Raw genomic sequence first — 20,269 nt, 5'->3', positions numbered from 1 at the left:
ACAGGAACATCAAACAACAAATGAGTATCATACAGTTGAACAATCGGCATACATGGGTTGGTTGGTTCAATTATGAATGTGAATGTGTATGATTGTGTGTGTGTGAATGTGCGATGTTGTATCGCATTTAAATTGCAGCAAGCGCGCATGGTTGTGTCATCGTGATGTGATGGTAGATAAGATGATGATAACAGAGTGTGATGATCGTGGTTGGATAGCACAGGTAGTAAGTTTGAAGAATAATAACACATGCAAAGTATCCGAAACATAAGATTGATAGGCGTGGCGGCAGCGCAGTACACAAGGGAGCAGCCAAGTTTAGGAGGCACATTCCGGAAACGATACAAGTGTGATATAAGAGTGATTAGAATGTAGAGTAATAGCATAACATTAATTAACAGTAACATGTAGCCTTTTTCGTTGCCAATAACTTATCTACGCTAATATGGTTATCACTGGTAATATTCGAACTAATCGATTACAGCTGAATGAGCCATTAGGAGTGTGGCACGCCAGGAACGATGATAGGTAGATCCCGGAGCATCTTTGCAATTTTCGACCCACTTTCGTGTAGCTCTGATTTACGATGCACCCGGAATTTATGGCACGAACGAATGGAGTGAGCTGTAATTTTTCCCTGCTTTCCTTCCGTTTGCGCTTCCGGTCAGTTGCGTGATTTATCATATAATTTTGTTGTTCCAAGGTTTTCCTTTTACATCGACTTGGGTGTTTATTTTCGCGGGTATCCCAATTAGGTAGGTGGGCAAAAGCTTGCTTTTATGAACTGAATCGATAATTGTTTGACCAGTGAAATATTCAACACCTTACGATTTCATACCGGAATCGAAAATAGTAGAACAAGGTTGGGAAAACAAGCTGTTTACAGCTTCTGGAATCAATCGAGCAGCAAGAGTCTATTTGTAAATTTATGTTGTGACCGACGTGTCTGAATAAGATTTGTGTACTCGACTTATTTGGGATAATACTAGATGTTAAAATCCTTTGGAATTTAGGTCGTGTCGAGTGTCGGCTCTGTCGGACGGGATGAGGAAAGCGTAGCTCTGCTAATAAACATCTGTGTAGATTTAGATCCGCACGTGAAAGGAAGAGTGCACATACACAAATTGGCTTCGTAGCATCAGCAGTCATGGCCGGTCGCCACCGTCGTCGTCTGCATTAGTTATTTTCGCTATAACTGGGTCACTAGTTGTATGAGGTCTCCGAGTTTTGTTAAGTTTCAAGCTCAGAAAAATATATGCAGTATTTTAGGTTAAAAATTCAATGTTCGATTTAGGGACTCTACGCTAAAACTACGATTTGTACGATTGTAGAATATTCAAGAACCTTGCCATCCCGATCAGCGAAAATTCCTCACATACTTCTAAGCCTGCTCTGCCAACTGTTGTAAATCTATGCTGTAGCACCTATCGCCACCTCTGTGTATTTTTAGAAACATTCAGGGGGTCAACATCGCAACGCCTTTTGGGGGATCTTTGTAAAATCAAATTCTACGCCGAAATTTATCAGCATTCGACTCCACACTGGTAGTGCACTAGTCACATACCGATCATGTTTAGTAAAACATGTGTACACGAACCGACATTCTTCCCATCATCGTTGCTGTCCCACCACACTCCCGAACGCACTCATTTAACCGAAACGAAACTAAACACATATTTGCTCTAACAGCAACAAACAAACAAAAAAAAAGGTGGGCAGTGAAACAAATGCCGCTGCATACTCAACATGACGCGCAAGTCTAAAGGAACTCTAGGAAGGCGGCAAAGAATGGGAAACATTCCTCAGACAGAACACATACCTTGAACTGAGCAACCGCTCGGCTTCGTCCGCCGTCATCTCATCCGGCAGCACCAGGCTGTCGTGCTCGTTGTCGCTGGCATCGGCATACTGTACGTCCTGCAGGTCAAGCGGTGGCCCCTCCGGAATCGGCGGCGGTCGCATCGAAGCCAACGACGGTGGATCCGGCAGTGTTTTGTTACTGTAGTCGTCCTCGTACTCGGTCAAGGTGGGTCTCGTCGGATCCAGAATCGTCTGCGGACTGTGGTAGCCTTTCTCGCCTTCGCTCAATTCGTCGCAGTCCAGGATTTTAGCCTCATCTTTTTCCAAGTCTATAAAGGCCAGCTCGCTGCTGGCGATGGTCGAGGACGAGTCCCCGGTCGCTTTCGGTACGATCGATGCGTACAGCACACAATCCATCTCCGCCATTGGCAAGTCGTCTCCGTCTATTTTGCTACCACCATTACTGACGATCGTTTCCGGCAGTTGGTTGTTGTTAGTGTTGTAATGAGATCGTATATTGTTAATAGCGTTCCTACTCTCTACACTACTTGTTCCGTGGCCTAAGTCCAACGGTTGATTATTATTGTTGATGTTGGTGATAATACTGCTGCTGTTGGCACTTTGATAGCGATCTACTTCGCCGTAGATTTCGTCGCACTCGGTCCCATCCGGACGTAATCGGTAGCCCAGAACGGCGTAGCTGAGCTGGGGTTCTTCCTCCGATACCAGCGGTTCCAAGACCACATCACTGTCCCGGGTGGCGGCGGCGGTGGCAACATTGGCAGATCGCCTCGGAGGAGAAGCCGGCAGTTCCGGTGCTACGATATCGAAGTCGTAGGCCGGCTTGAGTTTGGCTCGAATGTCCGGCGATGGTTCGTTGAAGCCACCCTCATCGATGGTGGTACTGCTGCTGATGATGCTCGGCGGGCGGGCTCCCAATCCCGCCGCCGGTACCTTGAAGCAAATGCTCGTCGAGGCCTTCTTGCGCCGGGTAACGTGCTGGTCGTCGGTGTCTTCGGAACGGGAGGATTTTCCTGGAAAAAAAGGGAATGAGAAACGGGTATGATTAGAGATATGCTAAGTGGTTATATCGAAGTTCATCGCATCTGAAATCATCCAAGATTGAATTATGACGAGATTTCAATACCCGTTAGTTTCTTCCTCCATAATAATTCTTGACTGGACAGACTCTGTGGCTCTGAATGAGTCACGTAACCTCGGAGACTACTTCAATAACAATAATCCTAAAAATCGAAAAATTAAATCTCACCAAAGAACACGACCACGCTTGATTTTCGAATACAACAATCAACAAGCAAACAACTGCGGATATTGCAAGCTGTGATATCGCAGCTCGGAATATCACGCTAACAACAAATCTCACCAAACTGTGGTGAGATTGAGTTTCGTGATTTTTATTTTACACCCGAATGTAACCGAAACTGCCATAACGGGTGGCAGCAGTCGCTTTGTGTCTGCCATCGGTGAAGAGGAAAAAGAGATAGCATTATTATACTTTCTCTTTCTAAGAAAACGAGGTGCGTTCGCACAACTCTCAGCTTCAACTTTACACATTGTGAATAGTCTCGCAATATCAAAGGAGCTTGTAAAATCAATATCAAGCATGATGTTTTGCTCGTATGAGGACGGAAAAATATAAATTTGCTAATAATTATGCCATCACTGGTCCTACAACGTATCCCATCCTAACAGCATAAGAACGTTTAACCGTTAAGCTGGGTTTAGACAGGGCAAGCCAATGGATCAAGTCAGTTGAATTCAACTGACTTGAACGCGAATTGAACGTGTAAACCATGCCATTCAACTGACTTGATCAACTCACTTGAATTGAAAAAAGCCAATTGAATTCAACTGAGTTGATCATTTGACTTGCCTAGTCTAAGCCCAGCTTTAAGCCGGATCTTCAAGAATCCAGTTCAGAGGACCATGGGCATAAGGCACATCAATTCAAACTAATGTTCAGTGTAGTGTTAAATAGGTTTCCTTGTTAAAAAATGTTTTCATGTAATTTATTCTCAAAAAAAAACCTTGTTTGAGATCATGTTCTGGGAACAAAATAAAGAAAAAAATCATATTAACAAAGAGTACATAATTTTTACCAAAAGTTCTTGTTCCACGATTTTCAAGTGTTCGTGGTTTTGAACATTCTAAAAGATTTAAGTTTTCAACCATTTTATTGAAAAACAAATTTTCAAAAATCGGTCAAGGACATTTTACGATATTTTGGCCTTTATTATTTTTTTTAATAAAAAAAAAATTGTTTATTTTTGCCATAAAAACATATTTTTTCGCTAGAACTTTGTATCAGACGTCATTTCGATTTACATTTTTGTAACTTTCAAAAGCGCCATGTTGAATATTTTAAAAGATTCAAAATGGCCGAATTTAAGGAAAAATGCGAATCAGCCAAGGGGTAATCAACGCTGCACACCAAAACACAACATGGCACACTGTTCGGCACGTTATGGCACACTTTGACAAGTAGGACACAAATCATATAAAATAACAACGGCATCACTGTTGAGTGTTGACGTTTTGCAAATCGTTGCGAAGGTTTACTACTCGCCATACATAAAACTGGTGAAACAACCAGTGCTGAGATTTGTCATTGTCATTGATGCATGCCTTTCGCGCGATATTGACAAAATTGTTTTTCACATAGTCACTGATAGACTTGAATCAAGTGTTGGGAAAATATCAAAAAATCAAATCTCACCAACGCCCAAGATCACGCTTGATTTTCGTAGACAAAAATCAACAAGCAAACAACTGCGGTTGATTTTGCAAGCTGTGATATCGCAGCTCGGAATATCAAGCTAACAAAACTCACCAACTGCAAATCTCACCAAACGGTGGTGAGATTGAGTTTAATGATTTTTGCTTTACTCCCGAATGCAACCGAAACTTCCATAACGGCTTGCAGCAGTCCCTTTGCGTCTGCAATCGGTGAAGATTAAAAAGAGAAAGCAAACTATGCTTTCTCTTTCTAAGAAAACGATGTGCAATGGAATCATTTTTGTGTCGAGTCAACTCTCAGCATGGAGTTTACACGTTGTGAATAATCTCGCAATATCAAAGGAACTTGTAAAATCAATATCAAGCATGATATTTTGTTCCAATATCACGCGTGATATTGCGAGCCCATGCATTCTGAGTCACATTATTATTATCCAAGAAGTTCAGTACGTAGATGCTTGTTCAAATTCAAATTTAGCTAAGAACAAAATGTGCTCATGTTTGACATGGTTTGCTTTAACAATGACTGTTTGCTCAAATGAGTGACCAAAGCAGAATTTTGAATATCGCCGTGAATTGTCGAGATTTTGCAGCACTGGAAGCAACAGCCTATCAACAACCCGCCGGTTTTGAGGATCGTCCGACAAATACTGTAAGTATTATCTGAATCGTGAATCTTTTCAGATCTAGCAAAATCTGTCTTTTCTGAATCACAGCAAAAATCTCAGCTAAAACAGCTACTACTTGGGTCTCACTTCAATCGAGTTTATCCACACCATGGCTAGTCAAGGGCGTCTTGTCGATACGGTAGTCTAGCTCTAGTAACGATTGAAAAATGCCAGACGGTTTCCTTTGATGATACATTTGGAAGGCCACATAAACAATTTCAATAATATCAAGCAAATAGATCACAACTACTGTTATTCGTACGAAAAGAAGAATATCATGCATCCTGTTAAGATCGGATTTAAATTTGGAACGGTGAGCATCGAGCATCTATAGCTCAATGAATCCCCACATTCAGTATTGGAAAAGTTCCAGTGATTTTAATATCAGCAGTCGACGAAGACTTCGCCAAACATCTGCAGCGGTCGAATGAATTCGATCGCCTTTTCGAAGAGATCCTCCGGTCGTGCCAGTTTGTCCAGTTTGGGTGCCTCTGAATCACCTTCTTCTTCTTCTTCTTTCCTTTATTTATCGTCGGTCTCTCTGTTCCGCAATCTAGTGCCAATCACCGACGGACATCGATTGCCATCCATTGACGGCAATCGAATGTGCAGGAAGGCAGCTTCCACACCTGCGTAGGATATCGTACCCATTTAAACACACATGAGCCAGGACCAACTGCTTTACTTCCCTTCCGAAGGAAGACGTGACAAGAGATTTTTATGCCTCAGAAAAATCCCACCGACCTCGGCTGGGATTGAACCCAGACCCATTGGGGTGAGAAAGCAGTCACGCTTACCACTACACCACCGACACCGCGCAAAACAGTCAGGTTCATTGAGTCATTTTGATATGAATATGAACTGCCATCTGCCTCATCATTCACTGCCTCGTGAGAGTCTGAATGATTGAGAGGTAAACGAATCACTGACAGCCGAGCACTCAGTCAGTAGCTCAGTCAACACGTTTATTCTGCCGTGATGGTACCCAATATTTGTTTTGAATGACTGAGCGTACATTTTCTATGGAAAAATGACTCAATTACATGCTGTGTGAGCGAAGGCAAGCGGTGTGCGTCGCCTGCTCGTGAGTGACTGAATGTTTTTGTTCGCTCTTTCATTGCCTCGTCCTTTACCGTTTGGTACAAACGATCTGCACAGAGCAATGGATTGAATAGTGCAGTGCTTTCACACTCAGCCTAGGCAGTCAATAATTTTACGCTCTGGTTCTGATTCTACTGTTTGTTGTGGGTGTTCCTCCTCGTTAAAAACAAATCATTTGAACTGTCACATCAACCGGGTTGCCAAGAATGCCATTATTCACAAGCAAACTAAGTCAGTCTGATGCCGGCACAGCTGCGGCACACTGAGAAAAAAGTTGAATCGAAATGAATGTGTATACCACCCTTTTGGATGACCACATAATTTTGAAAGAAGTCTCAGCACTGGTGGGGGATGTCATCTCGAGTTCCATACAGACATACAAGCGACGGATAAAACGCTAAGTCTGCGATGGCCAAGAATCCTATTTTCGAAGCTTAGTAGGTTTTGACAGTTGGTGGTGTATAAATTTGGCATCATAATCAGCGAAACGATAGGCTTTGGAGATATCTTTGAGGGCTCGCGCTTCTGAGTCGATCAAATGATTTAAAACTGGTTTTACGATTTGGCTCCAAGGGCGGGATTGAACTCTCGCCCGTTTGAGTTCTGGGTTTCCTTTAGTCGGGTAGGATTTAATCGGCAGAAATTTTATTCATCATCGATCGGGTTTCTTCTGTGCTTCTGTACACCTGCAAGGAATCAACAGTTCAAAGGGACATGGAGACAGAATTGCGTTGAATTATCTTGATCACCTAGTTGAAGGTTTGATAACTTTCAGGTCCTCCTCCACCTCCCGACCCGCTAACGTGATCCATCAGAGAAATTGAGAATGTAAACACAATCACAAAAGTCATAACTATCAAGATTGCCAAACTCATGGAAAATTGACACCTTGATAGGCACACTTTGATTGACCTTGATAGACACGTCGGCACAACGCTTGGCACAGCTCAATCACTCGGCACGAGTTAAGGTGTGCAGAGTTGAATATCCCTTGGAATCAGCCCATAACAAACAATTATGCAAAATTTCATGCAAATCGGTGAAGGTTGATTCAAAAATTCAGTTTTATCTGGAACTGCTCCAATGCACAAAAGGTCGAAATGGACAACAGGTTGAAATTGAGAAAAGAGAATTTAAAGGGACAAAAGGTCGAATGGACTAAATGGTTGAATTTAATTTAAAGGGACAGTTGGTTAAATAAACAGAATTCCCTAGTCTTTCACTTCTGAACTGATCCAGAAGCAATCTCGGCTACTTGCCGGTCTTCGAACTACTCTCAGATACAATGCTTCTCCCAACGCGTCACAGATTCTTGATCACAATTCTCTTGGTTAAGAAAAGGATCCTGGAGATAACTTGCATTCTTGAACTTCCGTAAAGATCAGAATTTTCCAGGACGTTCAGAGAACTTTTTAAAAGTTAAGAGTTATTTCGAAGGGGTCAAAAACTTTAAGGAAGTTCATTGACCCCCTCGGAAGTTTAGGAAACTTATAAGAAGTCCAAAAATCTTTAAATCTCTCTGGTATTACGTGAACTTTTTGGATTATCTCTGAGCTTCGCGAAAGTTCTCGTAAGTTCTTTGGTGTTTTATGATTAACATATTGTCCCTGTTCTCTGCCTCCTGTTCTGGGCTTTTTCTTAGCTCAAAAGGCGCAGCAATATCTAAGACATGATTTGAATTGTTGGGCAGTTCTAGATCTTCCGAATAATGCCTGATCATCCTGACATTTTGAAATATTCAGAGGATTTCCTTAAGATCTTTGATATCCTGAAGGTCATTGAACTAATTTCTTAACAACCTGGTGTCAGGGAAGATATATATGAGAAACGTGACTTAAATTGTTGGTCACTCTTAAATCTTCAGAATAATACCTGCTCCTCCATGTTCATTCTGAAGTCTTGAGAAAATATTCTGAGGACTTCCTTGAGATCTTTGATATCCTGAATGTTTTTGGAATAATTTTTGAGCAACCCAGTATATTGAAAAAAAAAAACAAAAATCAAAGAGACATGATTTGAATTAATGAACAGCTGTAGAGCTTCAAAATAATACCTGGTCATCCTGAAGTCTTAAAAAATTTCTGATAACTTCCTTAATATCTTTGATATCCTTACGGACATTGTAATAGTATCTGATCAACCTGGTTATGTGAAAGAATATCTTATAGACATTATTTGAATGGTTGGAGAATTCAAGATCTTCAGAATAAAACCAGATCAACCTAAAGTCTTGGAAAAACATGCAGAGGACTTCCAAGTAACACGAGAATTTTTAGTCTTGTTCTTTGTTTTTATGCAAATGACACTTGTTGCGTTTGTGTGTTTGATAGTGGAGAGAGCCAGATTTTGTATTGGCTGCGTACTTGTTGAAAATCTCGGATGCATTAAAGTGAAATCCGAGATTTAAATTGAGGATAATACGCCATGGTGCTTAGCAAAATCGATGATAATACGAGATTGGCGTATTATCCTCGATCGAGCTTATCGCTATTAAAGTATTATTATTTTTGTCCTTTTTTTGGTTTTTAGTTCTCGTTGTTTTTATTTATTTATTTTTTATGAGAAAGTTAGAAGATACTGAGAATTAAGCACATATCATCGGTAAGCGACGTGTGTGTCAGAAAATTTTCGAAAAAATCTAAGGGACGTTTGTTTATGACTCAATTCTGTTTTTACGCGATTTTTTTTTCGCCTCTATTTTTGATCATGTGATCTCAATTAGCAACCAATTGTTAAAAAAAAAATCAAATAAAATTCAGGTGGTATTAAAAATTCTGTACCTATCCTACATGAGGGTGAAATCCAAAATAAAAACAAAATCGAGCAAAAACAGAATATAGTTTTTTATAATTCCTGCTCCAAACAGACACATATTAGACAACCAATTAACCGTTTAATTCTGAAACAAAATAACCAGAACATCAATTTAGTCTTCAGTGAACATAGCCCTTCTCTTCCAGCTGCAGGCTCAACTTCTTCTCCAAATATCCCAACATGAAGGCCCTCTTCTGACCCTGGTTGTAGTCTTCCAGCTCCCGACCCATCGACTTGTTGGCCATGCACGCTTCAAACTCCAGCAGTAGATTGTCCAGCTGCACATCATCTCCAGCAGCTGCCTGTCCGGTCAGTTCGTTCCTCATGGCCTCTAACAGTCGCTCGCTGTATTCACCCGTTCCACCGCTCTCTTCCAAATCTCGTTCCTCTTGGTGGCCCATAAACTGCTGGAATGCTTCCTCAATTTCCTCATCCAACTCGGCCAGCAGCAACGGTTTGCCCGATCCCATCTCAAACCACCGAGGCTTTTCACCTTCATCCGCCACGGAAACGGCCAGATATGCGCAGAGACCTCTCCCGTCGTCCAGTTGTTTCGAACAAAAATAACTGGAAAAGTCCTTCGCCATACCGGCTTCGCCCATCGCTGCTGCAGCTGCTTCGGTTTCGAATGCCTTCAACCAGGGAGGTTCATCCAGGTTAGACGGTGCAATCGATTGCGGTAGGGCTTCCAGCGATACGGACGGAGGTTTCGACAGGAACGGATCCAACAGGATTCCTGACTGGATGCAGGTGACCAATTTGACCAGGTAAAGGTTCCTCAACCGCTTGTTGTCGATTCCGCGGTAGATTTCAAGACAGAGCTTCTCGAACCAGGATTCAATCAAACTTCGCTCGACCGGTCGATTCTGGAACAGATACATGCTGCTCCGGGCGAAATTTAGGATGAACAGGAAATCTTCATCCAGTTTGAACTCCAACGATGGTTCCGCCATTTTTCTTGACAGCAAACTAGTAAATCGAACAAAACAATAGACCCTGGGCCTACTTGAGTCCGGTTGAATGCTTACCTTTACAATCAATGCAGAAGCGTCGAATGCTGAGGCACATGTTGATGGGAGTTTTTCTCGCGTTAAGGAAAACTCCGAACAAAGCACTCTCTTTCTCACACAGCAGGTGACATTTCGTCCCCGCCAACTGTTTTGGACATAACTGCTGCGATGACGGAACGCTGTACGCAACTAATCCATTGGCTTTCAAAACGAACGATGGACACGTGACCGTCCGTCAGTTTCGGTGGCGTCGTCGGTTGTAAACCACCACTATGGCAATATAGTAATATTACTTCATCGAGTTTTGAGTTTCGCTTTCATTGTTCTTTCTTCTTGGAGTTGGTGAAAATTCCCTCTGTCTTCAAAACACTGACTATTTGTAGCACTCGTTAATTCCCTGTTACAAATGGACGATTTCAATTAGGAGGAGGCGTTGTGTTTGTCGTCAAGTACGAAGGCTGTGGGAAACCAGCTTGACACGGAGCCGACAAATAGGAAGGGTCAGTTACGATATGGGTACGACCCGTCGGATAGGTTAGAAAAGGCATCGCGCGCGCGCGTCGTTTGCAGTAAATCGCTATTATGTGTAAATCTAATTAACGCTTCTTGGGGGTTCTGTTGTGATGTTGATTGCGATGCTTTTGACTTATTGTTCCAAGTGATACAATGATGTAAGTTGTGTACAAACCGGTTAAACGTTGACACCTGATTGATGAAATGGTTTACGACTGTGAAGAGTAGTTGACAATTAATTCAGGTTTTTCATTCGGATTTTCTAGGTTTTTTTTTATGTGCAGGAAATCAAACAATTTTTATTGTAAAAAGTAAATGATACACAAAAGTTGAATCATACCAGTATAACAGCAACAAAATAGAAAGCTCAAAAGACGCAGAGTCGCACGCGGTCAGTCGAATAGCCAATTTCTACTACGGCTATGATTCTATTTTTCAGTTTTTATCAACAAGCTGCTTAAAAATAGAGCAAACCGTCACAACAAAGAAAGCAAGCGACACCATCTGACAAAGGCGGTGACGAACTTTGCACTTTTTGCAAGTAGGTGAGCGGCATTTACGTCCTAGAACCACCTCATTCGGGTTTAAAACCTACCAATGGATGGTTTTGTCGATAATCCTATACAAATTACGGTTCATTCACATTGTATGAATGTAAATCGCAACGAAATGAATCATGAAGTGTCGCAAATCATATAGACAGACTGGGCATTCTTTGAAAATTCAAAATCACCACCCGGGTGCGGGTGAGACAAAATAATACTAAACCACCCAAATTGTGTGCTCGATGATGTCAATCGCGTCGTACGTCTGTCGACTCCTCGTCTTCTGCAGAAATCTAACCAAATCCCAAACGTAGCACATTGCGAATTTCAAGACCTGACGACAGACTGTTCTGCCTCTGAAAGCTGTGTTGCAAAGATCTGAACTCTTGACCAAGGCACAAACACAGACAGGGTGTATTTGGTGCCTTTTGTTATTTTTATAGATTGTTTTTGCCAGCGCCACATGACAATTCGAAACAACAACAAAAAAGAACGTGCATTTTCGGTTTCGAAACTGCTCAAGTGGCACCCGTAAAAATAATGCTTCTCAGATTACGCCTACTATACGTACTGGCCGCCAAAGTGGGAAATGTGATGGCGGATCAGGTTTACATCGAGGAACGCCAACCAGCCTATGTAAATTTAGTCAACTATTGTGACATATCCAAACAGTGATTCACATTGGCGCGTTTCTTCCGGAGGTTTGTGAAATGCCTATCAGCGATTGCGGAATTCCGCGTTTGATTCTCGCAGTACTAAATTTCGTTTTCAGAAGCCACTTTATAAACCATAACCGACCTTAATAATCTATTGTATTGTGGAGCATATTTTAAGAAAAGAGCAGTTCCACGCCAAATGATGAATCGATCAGACTCGACCTTCTCCGATTTGCATGAAATTTGGCATAATTGTTTCATTCACATTTCTGCTAAAATTCGACCATTTTGAATTGCGCAATTTTTTCTTCAAAATGGCGTGTTCGACATTTTCAATAAATCGTAACATGAAAATGTCACTTCTAATCGAAATGAATGACGTCTGAAACAAAGATATAGAGAAAAATGAAGTCTATCTAGCAACTTGGCAATTTTTTTAAATATAAAAAAAAATCAATGCCAAATTATGTTTTTGTTCAATATTTTTGATTTATTAATTACGCAAAATGCAAATTTTTGAACAATTGATAACCTTGAACACATACAAATTTACAAAAATCGTAGAACAACAGCTTTTATTCAAATCTTTGAAAATTTGATCGTAAAGAAGTTTTTTGCACAGAAAATAATATTTGTAACCTTCCTCTTTGCTGCGAAAAAATTACAAAAATATTGCACAAAAAAAGTCAATACATTTTACCAAAATCAAAGTCGTCTTCAATTTTTGAGTGTCCCAGTTTTTAAATATTTCAAAATTATGCTATCATAAGGTTTGAAAAAAAAAATCAAAAATATTGAACAATGACATTTCTTGTTATTTTTCATAATGTTTATTGATTTTTTTCTCAAAATTACCAAACAAAAATTTCCGTGTACATATTTTATAAAAATAGGGGAAATGGCTCTAATGTTGGCCTATAGATCTAAGATTGGGCCCATCGCTAAAAATCTTCAATTTATCAATTTTATCTAGATGAACGCGTCATTGGGAGGTTACTAATGGATATGTTTGGTCGCTTTTGAAAATTTAGTCCATTGCTGAATTTATGTATGGGCCCAAATTAGGGACATTTAGACCGATCCATTTCCCCTACTATATTTTTCCTACAACTCTGTCTTAGACGCCTTTTCGATAAGAAGTGACGGTTTTGTTTTAGGATTTTTTGAAAAATGTCTAATACGCCATTTTGAAAAACAAAATTTGATTAAAAATGGTCGAATTTTTGCAGAAATGATAATAATTGCCCATAATAAAAATTTATAATGGAAATCGGAGAAGGTCCAGTCGAAATTTCAATTTTTTTGCTATTTGGCCTGGAGCTGCTCAATTGGGAAAATTTCGCGTAGAGTACGTGTGTCAGTTATGGCACTACTAATGCTCAAAACTTTTTGCCCTAGGGCCTACATTAAATTTGAAATAAATTGTCATGGAGTTATTTGCGTAGATAGGGGAAATGGATGTAATGTCGGCCTAAATGCCCCTAATTTGGGCCCATACATAAATTCAGCAATCGACTAAATTTTCAATAGCGACCAAAAATATTCATTAGTACCGTCCCAATGACGCGTTCATCTAGATTAAATTGATAAATAGCAGATTTTTTGCGATGGGCCCAATCTTAGATCCATAGGCCAACATTAGAGCCATTTCCCCTATAAGGTAGGTGTTCCAGTAATAGTGGTGTACCTATAGCTGCAGTATGGGGTTTATGTCAGAACAATGGTGGAAACCCAAATAACTTTATTTCCATAGATAACTCTTCTAAAACAAAGGTGATTTGTATACTTGACTTTAGATTAGCCCAAAAATGACGGGAAACAATTAATTTTCCTTAAGATTTTTAATCCTTTGCACCTATAGTTGCGGTAGTGTTCCTATAATAGTGGAATCCACAAGAAACCAATGCGTTCCACTCATAATAAAGGAACCAAAATTAACAACTACCACAAGAGATTTCGAAAAACGTATACAATTTAATCGCATTGTAATATTTTTCTAATAAATAGAGAATGAAGGCCATAGATTGACGTAGGGTTTTTGATCTAATTTCCGTCCTACTAAGCACAACCCGCGCTTTATGTCTCTTATCTGAACGAGTGCAAACAAAAAGTGGAATATTTCTGTCTAAGATGACTTCTAAATGCTTCACCTTTCCATACGTATCGTTAGATTCGATAAAGAGTCACAAATTATTGAGATATTGTTTAAAATCTAATACCGTTTCTTGATTCTAAATTCGTCCTACGAGTTTCAATTCCGTTCAAACGCATTGAAACGCCATTAGATTTTCTTCGTCGTACGGATAAACGTAGAAAAAGGGGATTCGCTAGGAGCGCTTCTTTTGTTTGGAGAACAATGAACGTAAATATTCATACAATGCGCTCTAATATGATTTATGTTGTAGCTAATGAACTAACGCATCGGAACAAACCTATTATTGAGAGGAGATGGATGGTGAGGGTCCGATCATCTCTTTTTGCCAGTGGTGGCGGGGGCGACACCCCTCACCATCCCTCTCCAAAGGGGGAGTTTGGTAAAGAGAGATGATAAAACCGATTTGTACCTTCCTTAAAAGTTGTCCTAGCTCGCTATCTACTCTCTATATGCAATTTTCACACTGCCGTAATCTAAACGGAACTATCAATTCTATACTTTCATCTCCTGCTCATCTATCATATAAAAATTACCACTTCAGTCTGTTTTTCGAAATAGCATCTTCAACTATATATGCATATCGTTTATTTATTTTTTAATAAATTATCAAATAAACTACTGGCCCCCCCTATTCTACTTTTAGGTGCGTTAGTGCAATAGGCTCGATATGCCACTATAAGAACAAATTACACTAACTTACCTCCACTATTAGTGCGTTACCCTATATCTAAATAAATTTTGAAAAACATGAACAAATTTGAACTTTTATATAGTGCCACTAGGGTCCAAAATTTGCACTTACCCTATAGCAAAATTTTCAGCTGAGCATACCAAGCAAAAAAAATCTTCTAAAATAAATTTAAGATTCGCTCTGGAAATCCCTTAAAAATTTCTTATCTAGTCCATACATTCACTGCAGAACACTCCAAAAAAATTATGAAATTCATCCTTCGTTTATTTTAAATTTTTTAAGTTTTTCAAAGAATTCCAATTTTGTTTAAAGCTTGCTTGAATTCTCATCAGAATTGTCTTGAAAATGAAGAATTAAATTGGAGGTCCCTTCTAAATTCTTCTGAAAATTCACTTTAAATTTTCCTTAAAATCTTCAAAAAAAAAAAGCTTTTCGAAGTGCCCTTGGAATTTTCCTCGGAATTCCCTTGAAACTCTTCGCATAATTATTTTGAAATTGTGCGTTCAAAATTCGATTCCCATGGTATGTTTCACGAATTCTGGAACCCTCTTCACAATCGCATTGGAATGTCCCCAGAGCTATTTAAAAAGTGGTGTTGTATCTAGGAACAAAACAGTGGTTTTGACGCAGGACTACGTAAAGTTCAATGCTTTCGTTTATTTATTTAGTATACAAATAAAATGTATTAGTTCGGAGTTTGCCTCAAATTCTCCAGTTAATTCACTTGGAACTCATTCGGCATTCCCTAAGTATTCTTCCAAAATTCGGTTGGAATTCTCCACATAATTCCGATGGAATTCTCTCCCTAGATTCATTGCTATTCTCCTGAAATTTGCTTGGAATTCTTTTCATAATGTCCATCGCATACTCCCAGGAGTTCATGCCAAATATTTTTCTTAGAATTTCCTTCGAATTTTTCGCGTAATTCTAACTAACCAGCTTGAAACTATCCTCAGAGTAGGAGTTTGTCTTAGGATTCCTTTCTTCTTCTTCTTCTTCTTCTTCTTCTTCTTCTTCTTCTACTTCTTCTTATTATCCTTCTTCTTCTTCTTCTTCTTCATATTTCAATCTTATTGCTTATCGCATATTAGCTCATTGCGTGCTCCCAACTTAGCGTTCTAGATGCACTACCACAGTTATAAATTAAGAGCTTTCGATGCCTGTACCATTTTTGCATTAGAATAATTGTTTGGCAAGTACAATTATACTCTATGCCCAGGGAAGTCGAGAAATTTTCCAAACCGGAAAATTCCCAGACCTGACCGGGAATCGAACCCAGCCACCACCATCAGTATGGTCTAGCTTTGTAACTGCGCCTTTACCGACTGAGCTAAGGAAGGCCCTAGTATTCCTTTGTTACTATCCTCAGATTCAAATTCCCTTTAAATTGTTATCAGACTTCACTTCGAATTAATGTCAGGATAGCCTTAGGAGTTTGTCGGAATTTCCTTTGAACTCTTGTTTGAATTCAGTTCGAGCCCTAATCACAGTATCTTGGGAATTATCATCAGATTTATTTACAGAATTCTCTTTGAATTCGGCTATAGAATCCGTTGAAATTCTTCTCAAAGTTCCGTGGGAATTTTCCGTAAATTTTGTTAGGATTCTCCTCACCATTGGCGTTTTGGAACGCTATCAGATTGAGATTCCATTGGAATTCTTATCAAAATTCTCTTGAAATTTATGATAGAATTTCTTAGGAGTTCTTGTCAGCATTTTCTTATACTTGTCATTAGAATTTCTTCGGAATGATACTCATAATTCCTTTGAAATTCGCATGGGAATTTTCTATGCACTTCGCCTAACAATTCTCGTTCAGAATTACTTTGTATACTCATTAGGGTGGTTCAAAATATCGATTTTGCTCCACCACGCTTCAATCGATTCCAAATCAGGTCCTGATAATTCTCCCAAAAATTTGAGCTCATTGGAATGTGAACTCATACTGCACTAGCCCTTTGAAGTTTTTATGGGAATTTACTATGGGAAAAGTATACTTTTTGTTATCATTACCCTAGCCCTACGTCATAATAATTTATTGGAAAAAAATCTATCTAAAATCTAACAACTGTATTTGTGGGAAGTTTTCTCAGCTTCAACTTTGCTGACGACTGCATTCTAATAGAACTTCATGATAATTAGTTATTAATTTATTAGAAAGAAGATATTCTTCAGACATGCCGCATCGAGTGCTTAGTAGGCGGCAAAAAATGCTACTACAGTACGATGCATTCGTTAAGCCGCACTTCAAAAATATAGCCATCCGCTTTTTGTTTCAGTGCGAGAAATCTTATTACGTATGCATGTGGTAGTGAGATACTCAACAATGTTTACAAACTTTTTGCAACAGCTTCTGTACAGTTTATTTTGACATATTTTCTGCCTTCGGCGCTTTGCAAACGTTTAGTCGCAGTTGATGTTTATCACCATTTTACTTAAAGTGCTTCATATCTCACAAAAGTTTGTACTACATCTACATTGAAGTAAGTCTTCTCTTTGTTATTTTAGCAGGAAATGTCATTGATTTTGATTTTCCCAGACCAGGGCTGACAAATGTCATTTTCAATAAAAGATCTCACGCGAACCTTACAGAGATTCTTCTGTCACTATCATCGGATGAGAAAACGATGATAGAGATTTACTTCAAAATCTCATCGATTTGTTTGTCATGGCAGAACGTGACAGTGTTGTTTACATCGCTATTACTAGCTAATGCATTGGTATTATTGTTGCTTGTACCGCGGAAATATTGAAAATATATTCACTCCTCCGATTACATACTGTTGCTTGTCTAAATTCATCTAAATCAGTTATGACTATTGTTCTCATGAATGCTAGATCATTGGAAAAAAAAACAAGAAATCTCATGATAGGTAGTTTCATCTAGTGATAGTGAGAGGACCTGTTTACTCATTTTCATATGACGGCCGTCATATTTACCAGCTCTGTTCCAGACAAGGGAAGGGCAAAACGATTGGACGATGTCGAAAAGGGTCAAATCTGGGTTCTGGCAGATTCTGGTCGATATAATCGTGAGATTGCTCGGAAGATCAACAGATCAGAAAAGGTTAGGTTGTAAATACCAAGTGGAATTTAAAATTGACTGGCAGACAAAAAGGACAAATTCGGGCCGAAGCAACGCAAAATCACTTCAGTTACCGCCAGATTATTACCAAACTCGATCTTCCAGTGCACAAAAGGACCGTTACTCAATGCGTTTTCACACATAACATTGACAAAACCAAAGCCAAAACCGAAGCCAGCATAAAGTCAATCGATTGAAATTTGCACGCCACCACATACACTAGACAAATGCATGGAACGACGTAATTTTTCTGATGAGAAAAAGTTCAACTTGGATAGTCCTGATTATAGAAATATAGATTCCATAGATAAGCGGAGATACAAAAAGTTGTTTTGGCAACCATGAAAATAAATTATCTTACTGGCATGCGTGAAAAAAGTTCATGCCATCATAGAGCTCTTCGTTGTGCAGTTTTGTTTTGTTTCGTGCGTAAAAGTTCAAAATGAAGCGCAAAGCAAATCTTTGCACAATGTATTGAGGAATGGTTTGCTTTATCTTTCCTTCTTCCGTTGTCCGCGAAATAAATCGGAATGTGGAGTGTGTAAAGCGTTTTGTGCTCACAATATTACAATACTTCTCCCTCAAACAACACCATGATGACGTCATGCTCGTTTGGCTACACTAACTGACAGTTCGTTTGGCTACATTATACTTTTCCTCCGCTTATCCGCCCATCCGATCCAAGAGTAATTTTTGAGTAGGAGCGGTAATGGTATGGGGTGCATTTTCCTAAGATGCTAAGATTCTTATCTGCTGTATATCCACGAGAATGAACGCGACCACTTACTGCAAGCTCCTGGAAGAAGTTTTTAGTCCGTATTTGGAGGATTATCTGGTCGATTCGACTGTTTTTCAGCAGGATAATGCCTCAATCCATGTATCACGCCAATCAAAGGCATGGTTTATGGCAAAGGATATCACCGTTCTTGAATGGCCTGCTTGTGGTCCGGATTGGAACCCTATCAAGAACCTTTGGGGAATAATGGCATCAAAGGTTTATGCAAATAGACGTCAGTTCAACACCGTGAAGGACCTCAAAGTGTACATAAGGGAATGCTCGGAGCAATTTCGATGCACAAACAATCCAGATTCTTGTTACCTCAATGCCCAAGCGAATCTTTGAAATCATTAAGAACAAGGAGGTAAAGGGGGCGACCCCGGCGTAGTGGTTAGCAGCCATGCTCACCCCCGGACAGGCATGGAAAATCATTTGCATTCATTTCATACATTCATTTACATTCATTTGCCTCTTACTTTTTTCATCAACAGCATTCCGCAAAATGATGTATTGAGCTTTTATAGGTTTTGTTATTAGTTATAACTTTTGCTCATAACTCAAATCTGTATGTTGTTACTGTTTTTCAGTGAATGTAAAATACATTCAATGAGAAATAGTAGTGGCTCCTGTTCGCTTTTGTTCGTCATGCATAAGAGATACGGATTTGACTTGTAAACAAAAGTTGTAGTTAATGACAAAACCTACAAAAGCTCTATACATCATTTTGCGGAATTCTGTTGAAGAAAAAAATTAGGGGCAAATGAATGTAAATGAATGCACGAAATGAATGTAAATGATTTTCCATGCCTGCCCCCGGACAAGTCACGAATGACCCAAGAGCGTTTAAGTGACTATAATAAAAAAAAAGAATAAAGGAGGAGCTACCAAGTACAGTCACCCCAGTATTATGGGCCACCCACAATTATGGGCCACTTCCATTTGATTAACACGCAGAACTGACTGACCCATAATAATGACTAGCTGGCCCATAATACTGGGGTGACTGTACTAAAGAGTCCATAGTTCATGAGAAATTTGAATTTCTTTTACTTTTCCAACAGTGCGGCTAAATGAATGCAACACCTTGCTTTTTTATATTTGTTATGGTTCGAACTTTTAAAGAAGAACTATTTTTGAAGAAACTATGTTACTTGTTTGAGCTTGAAGAGAGAAATGAAATAAAGAAAAGCCGAAGCGATTGGATTTAATTTCAAAGAGAAATATAGCAATATGTTGGTGCGGCACACTTTCAATCAGAAATTAATTAATTTATCTTTATTAGGTTTCAATCAGAAAGTGATCTCCAGCAAAATTGGATCTGCGAAATTTTTCTATAAAGAACATGTAGCAAATTTACCCGTAAGCCTTTATGGTGAAACGCTAGGATATGGCGAACAAAAAGTTTTATTTTCCAATAGTAAATTCCCATACAAACTTCAAAGATTAGGGCAGTATGAGTTCGCATCCAAATGAGTCCAAATGTTCAGGACCTGATTTAGAATCGGTGGTAGACAGGTGGTGTAAATTGATATTTTGAACCAGCCTAATACTCATGACCTCCTTGGAATTTGCCGCTGAATTCCCCTGAAGTTCTCCTCACAAAGCCCATGTAAATCGTTTCAGAATAACATTGAATTTTCCTCGGCATTCTTTGAGAATACTTTACACTATTTCTATTTGAGATTCTTCCTGTAAG

The 20,269-nt window shown here is 39.4% G+C and overlaps 2 protein-coding genes across 10 annotated transcripts in view; both read right to left on the bottom strand.

Annotated features, from left to right (window-relative positions):
- Positions 1–20,269, bottom strand: part of Spn (Spinophilin) — a 171,735-nt gene that overhangs the window by 51,518 nt on the left and 99,948 nt on the right. For 7 of the 9 annotated variants that reach the window (XM_065230361.1, XM_065230364.1, XM_065230358.1 and 4 more), the window contains exon 3: positions 1,820–2,834. In XM_065230361.1, the coding sequence (XP_065086433.1) occupies positions 1,820–2,834 (1,015 nt within the window). Of the gene's footprint in view, positions 1–1,819; positions 2,835–10,168; positions 10,548–20,269 lie in introns of all 9 variants that reach the window. The other 2 variants (XM_065230366.1, XM_065230367.1) reach the window with 1 other exon arrangement.
- LOC135708457 (uncharacterized) lies at positions 9,046–10,154 on the bottom strand. Its single transcript, XM_065230574.1, has one exon. It carries the CDS (start codon positions 10,091–10,093, stop codon positions 9,260–9,262), a length of 834 nt encoding a protein of 277 aa, XP_065086646.1. The 5' UTR covers positions 10,094–10,154; the 3' UTR covers positions 9,046–9,259.

Source organism: Ochlerotatus camptorhynchus, unplaced genomic scaffold (assembly GCF_037179485.1).
Source record: "Ochlerotatus camptorhynchus isolate MF236.1 unplaced genomic scaffold, CSIRO-AGI_Acam_v1.1 ptg000330l, whole genome shotgun sequence".
Classification (NCBI taxonomy): Eukaryota; Metazoa; Arthropoda; class Insecta; order Diptera; family Culicidae; genus Ochlerotatus; species Ochlerotatus camptorhynchus.
Note: the sequence above shows the minus strand (reverse complement) of the source record. Positions and strands in the feature narration are given on the sequence as shown.